The 17,789-nt window shown below is 42.7% G+C and overlaps 3 protein-coding genes across 4 annotated transcripts in view; all 3 read right to left on the bottom strand.

Annotated features, from left to right (window-relative positions):
- Nucleotides 1-14,710, bottom strand: part of LOC307029863 (NLR family CARD domain-containing protein 3-like) — a 65,822-nt gene extending 51,112 nt beyond the window's left edge. The window contains exon 1 of the mRNA XM_079665952.1: nt 14,695-14,710. The gene's annotated coding sequence lies outside the window, so the exon portion shown is untranslated. The remainder of the gene's footprint in view (nt 1-14,694) is intronic.
- Nucleotides 1,985-12,253, bottom strand: LOC307029860 (NLR family CARD domain-containing protein 3-like). 2 transcript variants are annotated; one of them, XM_079665946.1, is made up of 9 exons: nt 12,179-12,253; nt 9,502-9,730; nt 7,539-9,333; nt 7,263-7,436; nt 4,382-4,555; nt 4,118-4,291; nt 3,399-3,572; nt 2,977-3,023; nt 1,985-2,768 (listed from the first exon to the last, which is right to left on the bottom strand). In XM_079665946.1, exons 1-9 carry the CDS (start codon nt 12,179-12,181, stop codon nt 2,212-2,214), a joined length of 3,327 nt encoding a protein of 1,108 aa, XP_079522072.1. In that variant the 5' UTR covers nt 12,182-12,253; the 3' UTR covers nt 1,985-2,211. The 2 variants fall into 2 exon arrangements, with proteins under 2 accessions (XP_079522072.1, XP_079522073.1); XM_079665947.1 differs by lacking the exon at nt 7,263-7,436.
- Nucleotides 12,581-16,533, bottom strand: LOC307027943 (uncharacterized protein; the record flags this gene model as incomplete). The annotated part of the gene is made up of 7 exons (XM_079662637.1): nt 16,069-16,533; nt 15,752-15,876; nt 15,192-15,310; nt 14,911-14,994; nt 14,695-14,808; nt 12,794-12,877; nt 12,581-12,689 (listed from the first exon to the last, which is right to left on the bottom strand). Exons 2-7 carry the CDS (start codon nt 15,794-15,796, stop codon nt 12,581-12,583), a joined length of 555 nt encoding a protein of 184 aa, XP_079518763.1. The 5' UTR covers nt 15,797-15,876; nt 16,069-16,533.
- Between the last annotated feature and the right edge of the window lie 1,256 nt (nt 16,534-17,789).

The following is a 17,789-nucleotide window of genomic DNA, read 5'->3' as shown; positions in this document are numbered from 1 at the left end:
AGCTATTAGATGCTGCTCCAAACAAAGCGTTATTAAGGTGAATATAAGTCACGTTGGTTTGAACACAACTAGCTCAACGCCAAAGAGATCATTTCACATTTTTAGGAAGAGATCTAACATTTCTTCCAGCAAAGGAAAGGCAAGTTTCACTTTACATCACATTTCAACAACAAAGCAATTCAAAGTACTTTATACACCTATTCAAATATGAAATTACTGGGAGATTGTTTCAGACGGTTAGGTCGACCTATGAGCGGTCGCCCAACAGTAAGGAGGCAGAGGCAGAACATCCAGCCAATCGTCAGCGTGGGCATTTATTTATACAATTCACTATATTTACAACTATTTAAAAGGGAATGGCAAACAGCCAGGCCTGCTGAACTCTGCAATTCTGGACAATTCAACTCTGCAACACCACCGACTGTAACCAACCTGCACCGACCCAACAATGGCACCAAGAGCTTTTATAGCCCCACTATTTAGGAGGTACCATTGATAGGGTGCTACAGTCAGACGTGTGCTTACAGTTAAGATGAAGACAAGTTAAACAATAACAAACATATAATAATCTATATATAATGCATGTATGAAAGAAAAACTAGCATCTCCCAGCAGATATAAATGTAACAGTTATCCAATTACTTATTGTATAACTGCCTATATTTTCCTGAGACCCAGGAATGCATATTGTTGGAGATTTGGAGGATGTTGAAAACCAACCTCGTCTCCGCGTGTCGTTTGCTAAACTGGGTAAATTCGTTAAAAAGGAGGGATTAAGAAACACCAGAATGCAAGTGAAACAATAATCCGGCTTTAATGATACAAGGTAACAATACAAATACATCACCCAATCTCCTAATCACGAAGCACTCTGCAGAGTACTCCGGGCTCAGGTTCTACTACCGTGTGAGACAGGTCTCAGGAACGGCCGGTGAAAAACAAGAGCGCGAACCAAAGGAAAACACAGTCTTTCATACTAAAACACAGGAGGAGGTGTGTACGTGCTTTCCCCCAGAGGTCATCTTATTGGCAGAGACCAACACATGGCCTGTCGCACCCAATCAGTGCGACACAGCAGCTTGTAGCCAGCACACACACATCTCCTTTATGGCCCTTGGTCCCTGAGTCCATCTTCCCGCCTCCTGACTGCCACACACAAGTTAAAAGTATGTTTTAAGATATAGTTGTTATAGTTGGCTAAATATACGTAATACATGTTAATTACTTTCATATCAATAACAACGAGGAACACATTACCTATGCTCTTAAGCAGTATTAGAGATGCTTTTCAAATAGTCAAACTTCTCACAGGCTTACCTATGGCCCTTCCATTTGTTTGAGCTATTGTTCACATCTTTACTTCAAATAAAAGGTTTCACATTGTATATTTCCAGCTTCCTTTACACATACTGCTATTATTAACACAAAGTAACTAACCACACACCTCTATTGAAAACAAGTCGATTCCCCTGACAATTGACCTGCTGAACCTCTTCGGAATGTGTCCCTCCCCCACCTCTCTCGTCCCTGTCATAAAAACTGCTTCCATTTCATATAGAGTAATAAAATATGTTTAAGCTAATTTCTCCACAATGTTTGTAGCCATTTAGTACCCACACATGAAAGAATAAGAACAGAGGTATAGTTGACCAGTAATCATGTAGCAGATCTATTTACTGCAATGAAAACACACACACACACATCTGCTACAAGATTGTGTCACGCACCCCCTTCTTTTACGAGGGAAGCATTCCAGAGCCTTGGCCTTATTCCCAAATAAGGATGTCCCCTTCTCACCTCTCTCTCTAAACACACAGAATTCACCTCAATATATTGGGGGAGGAAAGAGATACTTTGTCCCTTCAAATTTAACACACATGAATATATATAAGGTGACATTAAAATGAATATACCAGATTTAACTTTCCTGCCATAACACGTTACTTTAATCCTTCAAATAATTCAAATAATCCTTCAATATCCAATGTTCAGATGTGTTGCAAATAATGTGCTTAATGTGAGGAAGCCATTTGAAGCGTAACGGAGTCTGAGATCTGTGTCACCTGAGATCCTCTCCGTTACAGAGACATATGGAGCAGAATAACTAAATGCCTTTTCTCAATTACGCTCAATCATTGAGCCACATGTTAACCAAGGTGAAGCCTTCTCTATCTACAACATTCAAACCACTGGACAGGAAGTGGTCTCCTCCTACAGAGAACACAGAGACACTGAGGAGTAATCTAACATGAGCCCAAACCCAGCATACAGAGGATCAGTGAATGTGGTTCTGAAGGTGTGGAGGTGGATCAGTGTGTCAGAGGAGACTCTGTAGAAGGAGAGAGAGCCAGCAGGACGATCCAGATACACTGCTACTCTACCAGAGGAGGAGGAGAGAGAGGAGGAGGAGGAGGAAGAGGAGGAGGAGATGTGTGTTCTTCTCTTATTGTGCCAGACAGAGTAACGACCACCAGAGCATCTCAGACTCCAGGACTGATCAGTCCATCCAAACAGTGACTCTTCACTCTCTCCTCTCCTCCTGATTCCTCTGTAAGTCACTGATATATGAACCCCTCCTCTCCACTCGACCTCCCAGTAACAGCGACCAGTCAAAGCTTCTCTACACATCAGCTGATTACAGAAGTCAAACCTCTCTGGATGATCAGGATATGGCTGCTTCTCTCTCACACGTGTCACCTCCCTGTTGTTGTCAGACAGGTTGAGGTTTCTGTGTGCTGTGTTTGGGTCCAGTGTGAGTTCACAGGAATCTGATGAGAGACAAACAGCAGCAGTTTATCATCAGACAACATGAAAGCTTTATTCTGTGTTTGGGTCCAGTGTGAGTTCACAGGAATCTGATTGAGTAAATGAACCAGCATTGGTTTATCATCAGATTCATATGAAGGCTTTATGTATTCTGTGTACTGATGTTGTTTACTTCTTTGTCATCATAAGTCAACATGAATCCACACTTACACTTCCTCAGACCTGGTTTTAACCACCTCTCTCCACCATGGTCCACTCTGGAGAAAGAAACAGTCAGGATGAGTTTCTAATGCATTATAAATCTTATAGGTGTGAGAACAGGTGTTCTCGTGTGTTGCACTAAAGTTCAGATATTTCCCTAAACATCAGAGGTTTGATCCTGCTGGTGGTTCTAGAATAAAAATCAAATGATCACTATTAATGTCCGAAACAGAAGGACCGAAGTAGAGAACCAACACATCCCTGATAAATAATGAGAATGATTTTACTTCCTCAATGTTAATGTTACTTATAAATGTTTCCATTCAATAAGATTTGAAGGGATCCGTGTGTTTCCTTTCTCAGGCTCTGTAGCTTCTCTGAACAGAATTAAGAGAAACAAGAAGTTCTTCATGCTGACGGTCTGTCCGTACCTGAGAGTCTCCAGTCTGCAGTCTGGATCCTCCTGTAGAACAGACAGCAGATTCTCTCCTGAGTCTCCTGGATGATTGTAGCTCAGGTCCAGCTCTCTCAGATGGGAGGGGTTGGAGACCAGAGCTGAAGCCAGAGAAGCACAGCCTTCCTCTGTGACCAGACAACCTGAGAGACTGAACACACACACACACACACACACACACACACACACACACACACACACACACACACACACACACACACACACACACACACACACACACACACACACACACACACACACACACACACACACACACACACACACACACACACACACACACACACACACACACACACACACACACACACACACACACACACACACACACACACACACACACACACACACAGTGTTACCAATCCAGTCCAACACACACTAATTCAATAAGCTTTTCAGAGTGATATGGGATACATCGTGTGAAATAAAAAACAAGATATATAGTCCCATGGGGGCGTCATCATTTAAACAAATAAGAACGGCATTAATAATTACTGTGTAAAAAATGAATAATCTTCTCATCTAACCTGGAAGTCTCGATTAGTGAAAACACCAGAACCATTGAATATTGGTCCCCTTAGTCCAAAGAGGCTCTTTAATAAGTCATTTTTATAATTAAATATATGAAGTCAATCAAAGCTTACGGGGTAAACTTAAAATAAACTGCAGAATCCTGACCTGAGAGTTTCCAGTTCACAGTGTGGACTCTTCAGTCCAGCACACAGCTTCTTCACTCCTGAATCCTGCAGGTCGTTGGTACTCAGGTCCAGATCTCTCAGACTAGAGGACTGGGAGCTGAGGACTGAGGACAGAGCTTCACAGCTTCTCTCTGACAGGTTACAGCCACTCAGCCTGAAAGAGGATTTTCATCAGACCAAAAAACAAGTAATACATGAAAGAGAGAGCTCAGAGGACCCTGACTTTAAACCATGTTACATTTACCTAATAGTTTCCAGTTCACAGTGTGGACTCTCTAGTCCAGCACACAGGTTCTTCACTCCTGAATCCTGCAGGTCGTTGTTACTCAGGTCCAGATCTCTCAGACTAGAGGACTGGGAGCTGAGGACTGAGGACAGAGCTTCACAGCTTCTCTCTGACAGGTTACAGCCACTCAGCCTGAAAGAGGATTTTCATCAGACCAAAAAACAAGTAATACATGAAAGAGAGAGCTCAGAGGACCCTGACTTTAAGTCAGGGGTGTCAAATTCAAACTTACTGAGGGCCATTCTGACGGTTGTGAATAAAATCAGGGGCCATGACATTCATTACAGTGATTCTTGTTATGGTTACAACTCATATACATGACTCAGAGATAACGTCAATGCAGCCAAACTGGCGTGTTTATTCACAATCAAACCAAACACATGACTGGCGAGAACCTGCCAGGAGAGGGCACATGGATGACAGGACCATAACAAATATGTTTAGAACTAGGCTAGCAGGTGGATTAAATAAAATAAAAATAGTGTGTTCCCCCTTCATATTTGTGGATAATTCTTTATATCAGCAAAATAAGATGAAAGTGCTGTCAATAGCATCAAGTGCAAAACCAATGCTGTTTTTAAAGATAATAATAATTTAAAAAAAAAGAGAAGTGCACAATTAAACAAACTACATTAGCAGTCTAGCCTACAGTAGGTTCAGTTTATAACAAAATAGTTCACAATTAAACAAAACCATTAGGACTACTACTGTATCTTTCAACACAACAAATGTTTTCTGTGATAACACAAAATAGTCAGTGCAACAAGGCCTATCTGAAATGCATTGTAGTTTAACCTTTACCAGACACTCTGCACCTTTTCTTACAGATGATCTCATCTATTCTAGGCTTAATGTCCTTTGCTGTGGCCACTTTCAATACCGACGTCAGATGCTGGTCAGTGATCCGGGATCTGTGGGATGTCTTATTCAAGTTCATTATAGAGAACATCTGTTCGCACGAGTAAGTGCTCCCGAACATGGACATGATGTGTGCAGCATGAAGACGCAACTCTGGCACAGATTCAGGGAGGAGAGGTGCAAACTCAGCAGCCCCGACTGACTGGTACTGGGTCTTCAGAGCGCTGTTACATTGCAGTTCAATGAGTTCCAATTGCAGGTGCTCAGGGGCAGTGTCGACATCAATTGCAAAAGGATTTGCGAACAGGTCAATGTTGAATTTCTGTGATTCAAAATCAGCAAACCTCCTGCTGAATTCCTCTTTGAGTGTGTTCAGTTTGTCAGCATACACTTGGGTCGGGAGTGGAATGGTGACGGTGGCGCTTATTGTTTGACAGGTAGGAAAGTGGGTCAAATTACCTCTACGCATCTGCCCCTCCCACAGACGCAGTTTCAGTTCAAATGCCTTCACGGAGTCCCGCATCTCTGTGATCAGCTGCTTTCTTCCCTGGAGTTTCACATTCAGTGAATTGAGGTGCTCAGTAATGTCACACATAAACGCCAAGTCGCCCAGCCACTTTTCATCCTCAAGCTCGGGGACGGGCCTCTGTTTGCTTTCCATGAAACGAGCGATCTCAGTGCGGGTGTCGTAAAACCTCCTCAGCACTTTCCCCCGACTCAACCAGCGCACCTCTGTGTGATAGGGCAGATCCTCTTGCACGGAGTTCTCCTCCTCTAAAAGAGCCCTAAACTGCAGATGATTCAAGCCCCGTGCTCACAGTTTTAGTCACAACAGTCATGACATGTTCCATGCCCAACACCTTACCGCAGAGGGCTTCTTGGTGGATGATGCAGTGGTAAACTACCAAGTTTTCTCCTGTGTCCCCCATCGCCTTTCGGGTCAAACCGACCAAACCCCGAACTTCCCCGCACATCGCCGGTGCACCATCCGTTGTCAGTCCAACAAGTTTACTCCAGGGTAGCTCCATCTTGTTCACGCTCTGCTCCACTTGGGTGAAAATATCCTTTCCCGTTGTTGTCCCGTGAATCGGTTTCACGTCTAAAAGTTCCTCAGTGACGGACAGCTGACTGTCAACCCCGCGGATGAATATGGACAGCTGGGCTGTGTCCGTCCTGTCTGTACTCTCATCTACAGCTAGTGAATATGAATAAAGTCCTTGGCTTTTGTTTTTAGCTGGCTCTCTACATCGGAGGCCAGTTCATCAACGCGACTAGCCACAGTATTACGGGACAGGCTGATGTTTGAAAATGCCTGCTTCTTGTCAGGGCATACAACGCTGCACACTTTTTCAAGGCAGTCTTTAATAAACTCTCCCTCGCTAAACGGCTTGCTAGCCTTTGCGATTTCCTCTGCAATAATACAACTTGCCTTGGTAGCAGCCTCACATTCACTACTGATGCGGGTGAACATGCTTTGCTGATGTTGAAGGTTGCGTTTCAAGTCTTTGGCTTTCTGCAGCCGCTGCTCCATGGACATGTTAGCATATTGCTAGCCATGTTTCGTTTCGAAGTGTCTGCGGATGTTATACTCTTTGAACACTGCCAGCGACTATTGACATACGAGACACACTGGCTTTTGTTTTAATTCACAAAACAGGTATTCAGCTTCCCACCTCTCCTGAAAATGTCGATAATCTTTGTCTACTTTTTGTTTTTTCGCCATCGTTTGTTTATGCTAGCTTTCAATCTCCTTTGCAAAGCGTACCTTCAGAGGAGGTTACTCGGCCGTTACTGACGTAGTGAGACGTGCGACAGCGCCCTCTTGTGTTTCAGCGTTGCATTGTCACAGACACAAGCTCGCGGGCCACATTAAATTGATGACCAGGATTGACAGGAGGGCCAGATTCAATATTGCAGAGGGCCATGTTTGGCCCGCGGGCCTTGTTATTGACACATGTGCTTTAAACCATGTTACACCTACCTAATAGTTTCCAGTTCACAGTGTGGACTCTCCAGCCCAGCACACAGGTTCTTCACTCCTGAATCCTGCAGGTCGTTGTTACTCAGGTCCAGATCTCTCAGACTAGAGGACTGGGAGCTGAGGACTGAGGACAGAGCCTCACAGCTTCTCTCTGACAGGTTACAGCCGCTCAGCCTGAAAGATTTTAAATAAATAAAATAAATAAAGTATTATTTCTCATCTATGACATATAAACACATTTGATGATGTTTGTATTCCTTTCATCTTTCCACCTACTTGGCCTTCCTGGAGGCTTTGACCACTGGCAGCAGCCTCAGAAGAGCCTCCTCTGAAGCAGAGTATCTCTTCAGGTCAAACACGTCCAGATCTTCTCCTGATGACAGTAAGATGAAGACCAGAGCTGACCACTCAGGAGGAGACAGATTATCTGTGGAGAGACTTCCTGAACTCAGGTACCATTGGATCTGCTCCACTAGAGAACCATCATTCAGTTCATTCAGACAGTGGAACAGGTTGATGCTTCTCTCTGCAGACAGATCCTTATCCATCTTCTTCTTGATGTACTGGACTGTTTCCTTTTTGGTCTCTGAGCCACTTCCTGTCTGTGTCAGCAGGCCTCGTAGGAGTTTCTGATTGGTCTGCAGTGAAAGACCCAGGAGGAACCGGAGGAACAAGTCCAGGTGTCCGTTTGGACTCTGTAAGGCCTGGTCCACAGCACTCTGGTAGAGATTTGTTAGTTCAGATTCATCTTCAGACTTCTTGGAGGTTGTTGGTTCTTCTGCCAGCAGGTTGACTCCAGAGTCGATGAAGGTCAGATGGACATGAAGAGCAGCCAGAAACTCCTGAACGCTCAGATGGACGAAGCAGAACACCTGGTCCTGGTACAGTCCTCTCTCCTCTCTAAAGACCTGTGTGAACACTCCTGAGTACACTGAGGCTGCTCTGATATCGATGCCACACTCTGTCAGGTCGGACTCATAGAAGATCAGGTTGCCTTTCTGCAGCTGCTCAAAAGCCAGTTTCCCCAGAGCCTCCATCATCTTCCTGCTCTCTGGACTCCAGTGTGGATCTGTCTCAGCTCCTCCATCATACTTGATGTACTTCACTTTGGACTGAACCACCAGGAAGTGGATGTACATCTCAGTCAGGGTCTTGGGCAGCTCTCCTCCCTCTCTGGTTTTCAACACCTCCTCCAGAACTGAAGCAGAGATCCAGCAGAAGACTGGGATGTGGCACATGATGTGGAGGCTTCGTGAGGTCTTGATGTGGGAGATGATGGTGCCGGCCTGCTCCTGATCTCTGAATCTCTTCCTGAAGTACTCCTCCTTCTGTGGGTCAGTGAACCCTCGGACCTCTGTCACCATGTCCACACACTCAGGAGGGATCTGATTGGCTGCTGCAGGTCGTGTGGTTATCCAGAGGCGAGCAGAGGGAAGCAGCTTCCCCCTGATGAGGTTTGTCAGCAGCACATCCACTGAGGTGGACTCTGTGACATCAGTCAGGATCTCAGTGTTGAGGAAGTCCAGAGGAAGTCGACTCTCATCCAGACCGTCAAAGATGAACACAACCGGGAACTGATCAAACCTGCAGATTCCTGCGTCTCTGGTTTCAGAGAAGAAGTGATGAACAAGTTCCACCAAGCTGTACTTGTTCTCTCTCACCACATTCAGCTCTCTGAAGGTGAATGGAAATATGAACTGGATGTCCTGGTTGGCTTTGCCTTCAGCCCAGTCCAGAGTGAACTTCTGTGTTAAGACTGTTTTCCCAATGCCAGCCACGCCCTTTGTCAGCACTGCTCTGATTGGTGCATCTCTTCCAGGTGAGGCTTTAAAGAGGTCTTCTTGTCTGATGGGTGTTTCTGGTTTGTGTGGTTTCCTGGATGCTGTTTCAATCTGTCTGACCTCATGTTCAGCATTGACCTCTGCAGACCCCCCCTCTGTGATGTAGAGCTCTGTGTAGATCTGGTTCAGAAGGGTTGGGTTTCCTGCTTTAGCAATGCCCTCAAACACACACTGGAACTTCTCCTTCAGGGTGGATTTGAGTTTACGTCTGCAGACTGCAGCAGCAGTTCCTGAGTGGACAAACACAAACCCATTCACCATATCAATTGAAACAGTCTGCCAATGTTTCCAGCACAGAATAAATCACGGATGTGATACAAATTATATTGATGATTAATTAATATTTTATTTTATTTAGAAGTAAAAAATGACACGTTCAATGTGTTGAACCCTCTTACTGCTCTGCAGACGGTCAGCCAGCTCCTCCTGCTTCATGCTCCTCAGGAAGTGCAGTGAGATGTTCAGAAATGCCTCTCTGCTGCTGCTCCTCTGCTCTTCATCCTCACCGTCCAGCACCTCCTCATCCTCCCTCTGACTCTCTAAGCATTCTGGGTAATCTGAAGTCAGGACTGTCTGGATATTCTTCAGCTCGTTCTTCACAAAAGTGACGATGTGTTCCTCCAGCAGCTGGAACAGAATAAAATGTAGCGTGAATCAGACATGGAGACGGCTCCGACCCCTCAGAGTAACGGCTAACTTCCTCTAAATAGGAGATAAATGCTGAATACGTTGTAACGCGAGAAAGGAACTTTGACCATTTGGTATCCAGCACCGAGGTGTGACTTGATGCTTCACTGTTCGTAACAAATTAATACAATTACATGATAGAAAATCCCTTAATATGATTCTAAAATAGGGAGAAAACATAATTTTTACAGTTAAATATTGCAATTCTGAATCCATAGATGTGTCTCCCATCACCTAAAACTCCTGACTATTCTCTCAACTCAGTATTTACATTCTTTGATCAAAAGAAAATCAATAGTTTCTTTTAAAACTATAACTCCCATCAGCTTTGTACAGTGATGCAAAACGACACCATATTTGTAGTTTCGTTTTGGTATGCAAAGAGGTGTGGTGATAAGGGTTTTTAAAAGCCTATCTACCGATTTGATCAAATATAAAAGTCAGCCGAATTAGTATTGATCCTGCCAGGAGACGTATTGTGTGAAGAGAAATTGAAGATGTTGTTTAATTGCTGATATATTTATGATCCACGTCACATATTCTGTTCCAGTGGCATTTCTTCCTGTTTGTCTAGAAGTCTCCTCATCAGGGTTCTATAAATAAAGAACTACGGTAGATCTGTAATATGTAAAGCAGCCGAACCGTGTATTACAATGCAGTTATGTGATGACTTTCAAAGAGAAAAGCAAGAACACTCGGAATAAAGTATTTATTATTATTAAATGTTTTCGGATTTCAAATTTAATAAACACCATATCCCAACGTGCATTGCGGCTAAAACATCCAATTACCGGGCTTCAATGATAGCTGAGGATTATGGGTAATTAGATGTTTCCGGCTTTCCAAAACGTTGAAAAAATAAATTTGTCTCAGAATTGAAAAGGAAAAACACAAGAGCACTTTAACCAATTCAAACCAATGAATGTTGTGTTATGAACAATGACAAACTGGTGTTTTTTAGTTGAGTACTGCAGATATCACTGAAATCAATCGACAGTGACAAAATTACTAATTTCCGGGTGTATGCAGCGAGAGCTGCGTCCCTAGCAACCAAGTTACTATAGAAACGCAGACACCGGAAATACTGTTTTTACGGCGAGAAATTACGATAACTTCACATGGACACTGGTCAATCTAAAACCTCTTTAGTAACATACGTAGTATATTCCTCTGCGAGACCTGAACAAATCTTCGTATTCTCCAAATGTCGTGATAGAGGCTTGCTCGTCAACATCCGGGTATTTCTCCAATGGCGGGCCATGTTAACAATCCCGTGTAACTGTGTGACGTTTTGAGGGGGTGATATTGTGTCATCCTGACGTCTCCCAGCGTGGACCAACGTGACATTTTCACGTCTAAGCTGTGAAAGGTGTGTGTGTTCGTGTGTTTGCGTAATAATGGTATAAATGTGTCTTTGAAAAACATGCATTTCATTTATTGTTTATTTTTATTTCACTCCTTCTCACCCAGTGGTTCTCAAACTTTTTCTGTCATTCCCCACTTTGAACAGGTGGGCCTTTAAAAGCTCTGAAGCACTGAAGCTCATCGCTCCAATAAAAGGGTAGGCCAAGCTTAAAATTGTCAAATGTATCGTTCTATAACAATATATCTATAAAAAATAACATCAGTTCAAAAACAGAGAAAATCAATACCAAATAACAGTTCAGAAACAGAAAAAAAAAAGTGCAATGGTGTTAATCCTTGCCTCAAATGGGCTGAGTTCCAAACATATAGAAAAAGGGCCTACCATGCAATTGTGTTATCAATGGTAGGCCCAGTTTAAAATGGTCAAATATTTAAATAAGGTCAAGTTCTACATCTTATAACAAATAACATCAGTCAATAATAACAAATAAAGTCAATAACAAATCAGTTCAAAATAGAGAAAATCAACAACAAATCAATACATTCAGGAAATACATTCAGCAATGCAAATGACCAATTGAATGCATGAGTCTCCTCACTGGATTATGCAGCAGTTACAGGCTTGATAATGCCACTCTCAAGTCATGCTCAATGTTGAGCCGCTGGCATATAGTCGGTGGGCCGTGGACTTTCACAGCGCCGCTGCGCCGGTACCGCATCCGCCGCCGTAAACACCCGCCGTTGCGAGGCTCCGGCGCAGCGGCGCTGTGAAATTCCACCGCCGTTGCGAGTCTCCGGCTGTAAACAGTCCACTACCGCCAGCGAGGGCCCAGGTTCGATTCCGGCCTGAGGTCCAAAAAGTGTATTAAAAAATAACAAAATAACCTATCACATCTCTGCGGGCCCCACACTTTGAGAAACGCTGTTCTAACCCCAGCTCTCACGGGTTGGTGCGGTCTGGATGAAACAGTTATTTACTCAATATATTGTTCCTTGTGTTTTTAACTGGAGGGACACACTCACCATAAATATGGAGTCCAGGTCAGTTTGATGCTGCTGGGCAGACTCACCACCAGGACTCTCTGATCTCTGCTGATGATCTCTGTGGAGCGAAGAGGAGGATTTTAAAACAAATACAGAAACTAAGAGTTATGTGCTGTGTTCGAAGATCCTCATTCAAACCGGACATACAGCTTAAAAAACGATGTCCATGGTCATTACATTTTTCTAAGTAAAATACCATTTAAGAATAATTTAGTGTGCGGTGGACTGGTCTCAGATGGTGGATCCTTATAGAAACACAATCACTGATGAATGTTCAGAAGATAAAATGTTGCCGATAATTAGGTTGAATTTCAGGCGTTTTAATAGAGAAAAATAAAAATGACTTTTACTTTAATTCTTACCTTCGACTTGCTTTAATTCTTACCTTCGATGCTCTCCATCTTTAAACATAATAGGTCGAGGCGTAGAGTTTCCACTCTTCATGGACACACCACTGGGTTTAGGAGAGTCTGGTCCCTCAGGGGGGATCCTGATAGAAACACAAAAACATGATAAATGTAAAGATGCACTGACACTGTGCTGAAAATGATGCAGACTTTTGAATATGTTAATACTGATAAGATAAATACTAACTTTGGATCAGTGGTTTCCATCTTGCAGGTTGGCAGGCTCAAACGTCCTCTGTAGATTCCTGGAGGATCTGTTGTGGTGTCGTTCCTAAACACAAACACAACAACATGCTCATTACTGCTCCTTCCTCTCTGTCACACACTGGAACTGGGAATGAACAAGAAGGGAGTCTGTGTGAGCTGATACTAAATCAAACACAATGTATTTATCTCTGGAGATTTACAATGAAGTGTGTTTATCAGCAATATCAAGAATGAGAGAAGTTAAAGGACGAGTGGCATATCTGCTGTGGAGGTAAGGGTTAGGGTTAAGGCTACAGAGTTTGTTCTCTTGCATACACTAGGCATTCCATTGGGACATACGACCCACTTGTTTATCCACTGCAAAGGATTGTGGGTCAGAATAGCCAGAAAAAGCATGCTGGTTTACAAACTACAAAATGCAACCAGCTGCAGTTGAACATCCTGGTATTCTGGAGTCCTAGACAGGATGCAGGGACCCCAACACGTGCTGCACAGCCCCCAGATTCACCCAGAAAAACTGTATGTTGAGCATATAGGTGTTAGGTTGTCACAATGTGTTGAAGTACACCCACAATGAACTGACTTGGATAGGAGAGGATTTCTGATACAAAGTCCAGCTGACATGAGACTCCACTGGAGCGTCTCTATATGCAGTATCTATCACAAGTTAGACACTTCTATTATTGTTTGTTTGGTGGCTCATCTTAACTCTCCTGTCATTTCAGATCCCGCCTTCCTCCAGGCCCTTGTAATCAGCTCGCTTCCCTCACCTGGTCTCCCCAGCCCTTCCCCTCACCTGTTACTCATTCCCTCATCACTCCACAGTATTTATACCACCTCACTATCACTTGTCCTTTGCCAGATTGTCTTGTCGTTTCCGCCAAGCTCTCCAGTGTGTTATTCTCTAGCCTAGATTTTTGTCCTGCCTGGTTTTTGACCCCTGCCTGTTTACGGATCTCGAGTTCCTGCCTGCTCCCTGTCTGGTTTTGGTTGCCTGTCTGACGGATTTCCTGGTTTTGACCCTGCCTGTCCCTGACCTGAATAAACTGAACATTGCAAAACACTGGTTGTATCTGAGTCGTGCTATTGGGTTCTGATCTGTACCTGTGATCATGACAGTATCATTAACACTTGTATGGTGTTCGGGTCCGTGGGACCCGTTTTCATCATTTAGCTAAAGAAAAATGATATGATAAATTATCTTTTCAAACTCACACTCAATGGCCTTAGCACATTTTCAATGAACACCCACTGTACCCCCCCTACACATTTACATTACATACAGGGTGTTCGGGTCCACTCTCTTCATCAGCTGTGTTAAGAGATGACCCCTTTCTTACTTCTTAATATGCAGAAAGAAAGGTTGTTAACATGTTCTCATTCAGATACTGATAGGACTCAATATATGCCATGAGTCAGAGAGTAAACATCTGACTAATAAATAATAATAACAATAAATTTTTATATTTCGAGGATCCTTTCAAGACACCAAAGAACACCTAAATGTACAATGCATAAAAGAAACACTCAATTAGGTAAAACAACCAAATATAAAATTCAGGCTGGGCTAACAGAAAAAGAGACATCAATGAAAAGCAGACGGGGGACAGGAAGTAGCTTTGATAAACAAACCGGAGGACTAAAGTGAGTAGGCTGATCCGAACAGGACAGTTTTGAATGTGGTGATTGTGTCAGACTGTCAGAAGTGTAATACATCTTCAGTGACTGACATCAGTTTGAAGCTCTGCTGTGTTCTCCTGATGGTTCAGTTCTTTGCTTCAAGAACTCCTTTACAATGTGCAGCAAATAAAATGCAGCTGAGAATGATGTAGAAATAATAAAGTTTTAAAAGTGAACAAGAAAAATAACTGGAATTCATACCCTGGTCCATCGCTATGCTCTCTATCTTCAAACGTTATAGGGTTAGGCATAGAGGCTTCACTCTTCATAGACACACCACTGGGTTCAGGAGGGTCTGGTCCCTCAGGGTGGATCCTGATAAAAACAAAAACATGATGAATGTAAAGGTGCACTGAATCTCTGCTGAAAATGATGCAGACTTTTGAATATGTTAATACTGATAAGATAAATACTAACTTTGGATCAGTGGTTTCCATCTTGCAGGTTGGCAGGCTCAAACGTCCTCTGTAGATTCCTGGAGGATCTGTTGTGGTGTCGTTCCTAAACACAAACACAACAACATGCTCATTACTGCTCCTTCCTCTCTGTCACACACTGGATCTGGGAATGAACAAGAAGGGAGTCTGTGTGAGCTGATACTAAATCAACTATGCTGCACAGCCCCCGTATTCACCCAGACAAACAGTATGTTGAACATATAGGTGTTAGATTGTCACAATGTGTTGAAGATCACCCACAATGAACTGACTTGGATAGGAGAGGATTTCAGATCCAAAGTCCAGCTGACATGAGACTCCACTGGAGCGTCTCTGACTGCAGTATCATTGAAGACATAAAGACCCTCTACACACAGTGACTGTGGAGAGACCTCAAAGAATGTTTTATAACCTGCCTGGTGTGTGTACGCTTCAAAGATAAAGAAATAAAAACACCTCAGTCCCGTTGATCCGAGCCGTCAGTCCGGTTCTTACATTTCCTCCCAGCAGTAAGGATGCTTACTCAGATTACAATCAAACTGCTGCCAACAACTGTCACCTTTACAAGGAAGTCTTTTTTTTAAAACATTCTCCACAATACTTTAGAAGAGATATTTAGCAGCAAGAAACATTTAAACGGTGATACAGAACAAGTGATCCTGATGATCAAATATGTACAGGTTCCTCTGGTAGGTTTCTCTCCTGATGAACTGAGTTTTAGGAAACCAAAAAATGTGTTCAGGTTCGGTTACTTCTTTGTTGGAATTATCCCCAAATATATAATCCCAGATTTCCAAAAAGTATTTAAATCATATTCTTACCTTCTGAATTCCCTTCAGGTCAATTGAAACACCTTCATGCTTCATGTATCTCTGCTCATCAATCCTGTATCTGCCGTCCCTCCCTCATAACTTCAGAGCATCAAAACACATGAGTCACAATAAACCTGTTTAACAAGCACAAGAAAAAAGTCAATTTGAGATATGGTGTAGTTCTACTAGCTGTCCACTAGATGGTGGTAACTGATCATCTAATTAAATAAAGCTCAGCACTAATTTACCAATGGTTACTCTGACAGTTGATGTGATCTCATTAGCATCCTAGTGTAGCTGTGATGAAGAGTTTTCCACAGACTCACAGTATTGACTGATCTCCGTCCTCTCTGCTGACGCCTGAAGACACAGATCTGTTCTTTTACTGTGATTTTATCCAGGTGAAAGTCAAGAAAATTGTAACTATGGATCCTACACCAATAACACAATTAAGCAATGTCATTTATAATCGCACTTTTCATTTTAATAAACAAAACTCAAAGTGCTACAGAGTAAAAATCTGAATAAAAACATTAAACATTAAGTAGACAAGGCAACAAGAGGATGGTTCAAGTTCTAGCAAAAGGCTTTGTTACAAACAAAAATGCATATTTTTGTTGTTATTTTGATTGGCCAAGTTGGACATTGCGAGTTTAAGTATTTATTTTTGGACAAATTATTTTTGGATGAAGTTTGAGTGAACATTTTTGATTACACTCATTGTTCTATAATGATTTGTGACTTACATCTTCTGATATTCACGCTGAAACATTATCAGTCAAACTTTCAAAAACACGAGACATCAAATGATAATAAACAACAGGACTGATCACCGTGGAATTCCCCTGGAAACCAACATCAGAAACAACAACAGAGCCGACTGAGCCGCCTGCAGCGTCTTGGCATAATAGTTGTGTCGCACACACATTGCAGTGAGAACAGCAAGTTATCTACGTTCTGCTCATACCGTCAGATGATAGAACTGGCCTTTTTGAATGGTCACGTTAAATACTGGATTCTGATTGGTGGATCTGTTATCTCTGTTTAGTAGTTAGTTGCTAAAGATGCTCTGATCAAGGGACCCTGTGCTGTCAAATCGATCCGCTCAGTTTATCTTAGTTTAAAGACATTCTAACTGTCAGAAAACACCAGGGAATACTTTGAGAATATGATATTTTAAAGTAAATAAACAGAGAAGAAGAACACTAGAGTTTAAAGGGAATGGGCTCTGGCTGTATTTAGAGACTGGTTGATGGGAAATACAATTTAAACAGACCTGGACAGTTACAGAGAACCTGGATCAGTGCTGCCGTCATTTTAAGTTACGGTGCTGCAGTTCAGACGCTGAGAACAGAAGACGGAGCCCTCCACTAACGTATCTCACGCTATCACAAACATCCCATCAGAAAACTCAACGCTCCATCAAACAGTTTCAGATACAAAGTCCAGCTAACATCCACTGGAGCGTCTCTGACTGCAGTATCAGTAAAGAGACAAAGGCCCTAAACACGTGTAATAGATATAAGTCATGGTTGATGACCTTCCGGGTCTGTCCAGCAGAGGGCGCGTGTTGCTTGCCGCGGGTGCATAATACAAAAGACTTGAAGCAAGCTAACATCGTCTCTGTTTCCTTTGTCTTATATTTTCCCCATATTAGGTGAGTTCATCCGTGAGAAACGTTATATATGTAGACTGAATGTGTATAATATTAATGTGAATAGTGATAGTTGTTAGAGGTATTTTTGGAGGGTTTCTCTAGGTTCTGTAATTGTTGTAGCTGTGTATGCTAGCTTTGCGAGCTCCGTTAGCTATGCTAGCGCAGCTAGCTATGATAGTGTAGTTTAGCTCCAAGAAGGGGAGTTTGGGTGTTAATTTGGATATGTATGTTTGTACTGTGCATTTAAAAAGTGACATCTTGTGTGTTAAATTGGATGTATGTTTGCAGTACGCGCATTGTTAGTGGTTGTTTTATATCAAGAATCCATGTTCTGTATTATACAGCATGCTATGTGTACCATGTTGTTGGCGGGCATAATACATAAGACTT

Source organism: Notothenia rossii (genome assembly GCF_949606895.1).
Source record: "Notothenia rossii genome assembly, chromosome: 2".
NCBI classification, from domain to species: Eukaryota; Metazoa; Chordata; class Actinopteri; order Perciformes; family Nototheniidae; genus Notothenia; species Notothenia rossii.
This window is presented reverse-complemented; position numbering and strand designations above follow the sequence as displayed.

Coding starts and splice junctions, on each gene's coding strand:
- LOC307029860 (XM_079665946.1), bottom strand. Junction 9,334..9,501: donor GGCTGACCGTCTGCAGAGCA/GTAAGAGGGTTC, acceptor TTGTCCACTCAG/GAACTGCTGCTGCAGTCTGC. Junction 4,556..7,262: donor TGTGAACTGGAAACTATTAG/GTAGGTGTAACA, acceptor ATCCTCTTTCAG/GCTGAGTGGCTGTAACCTGT.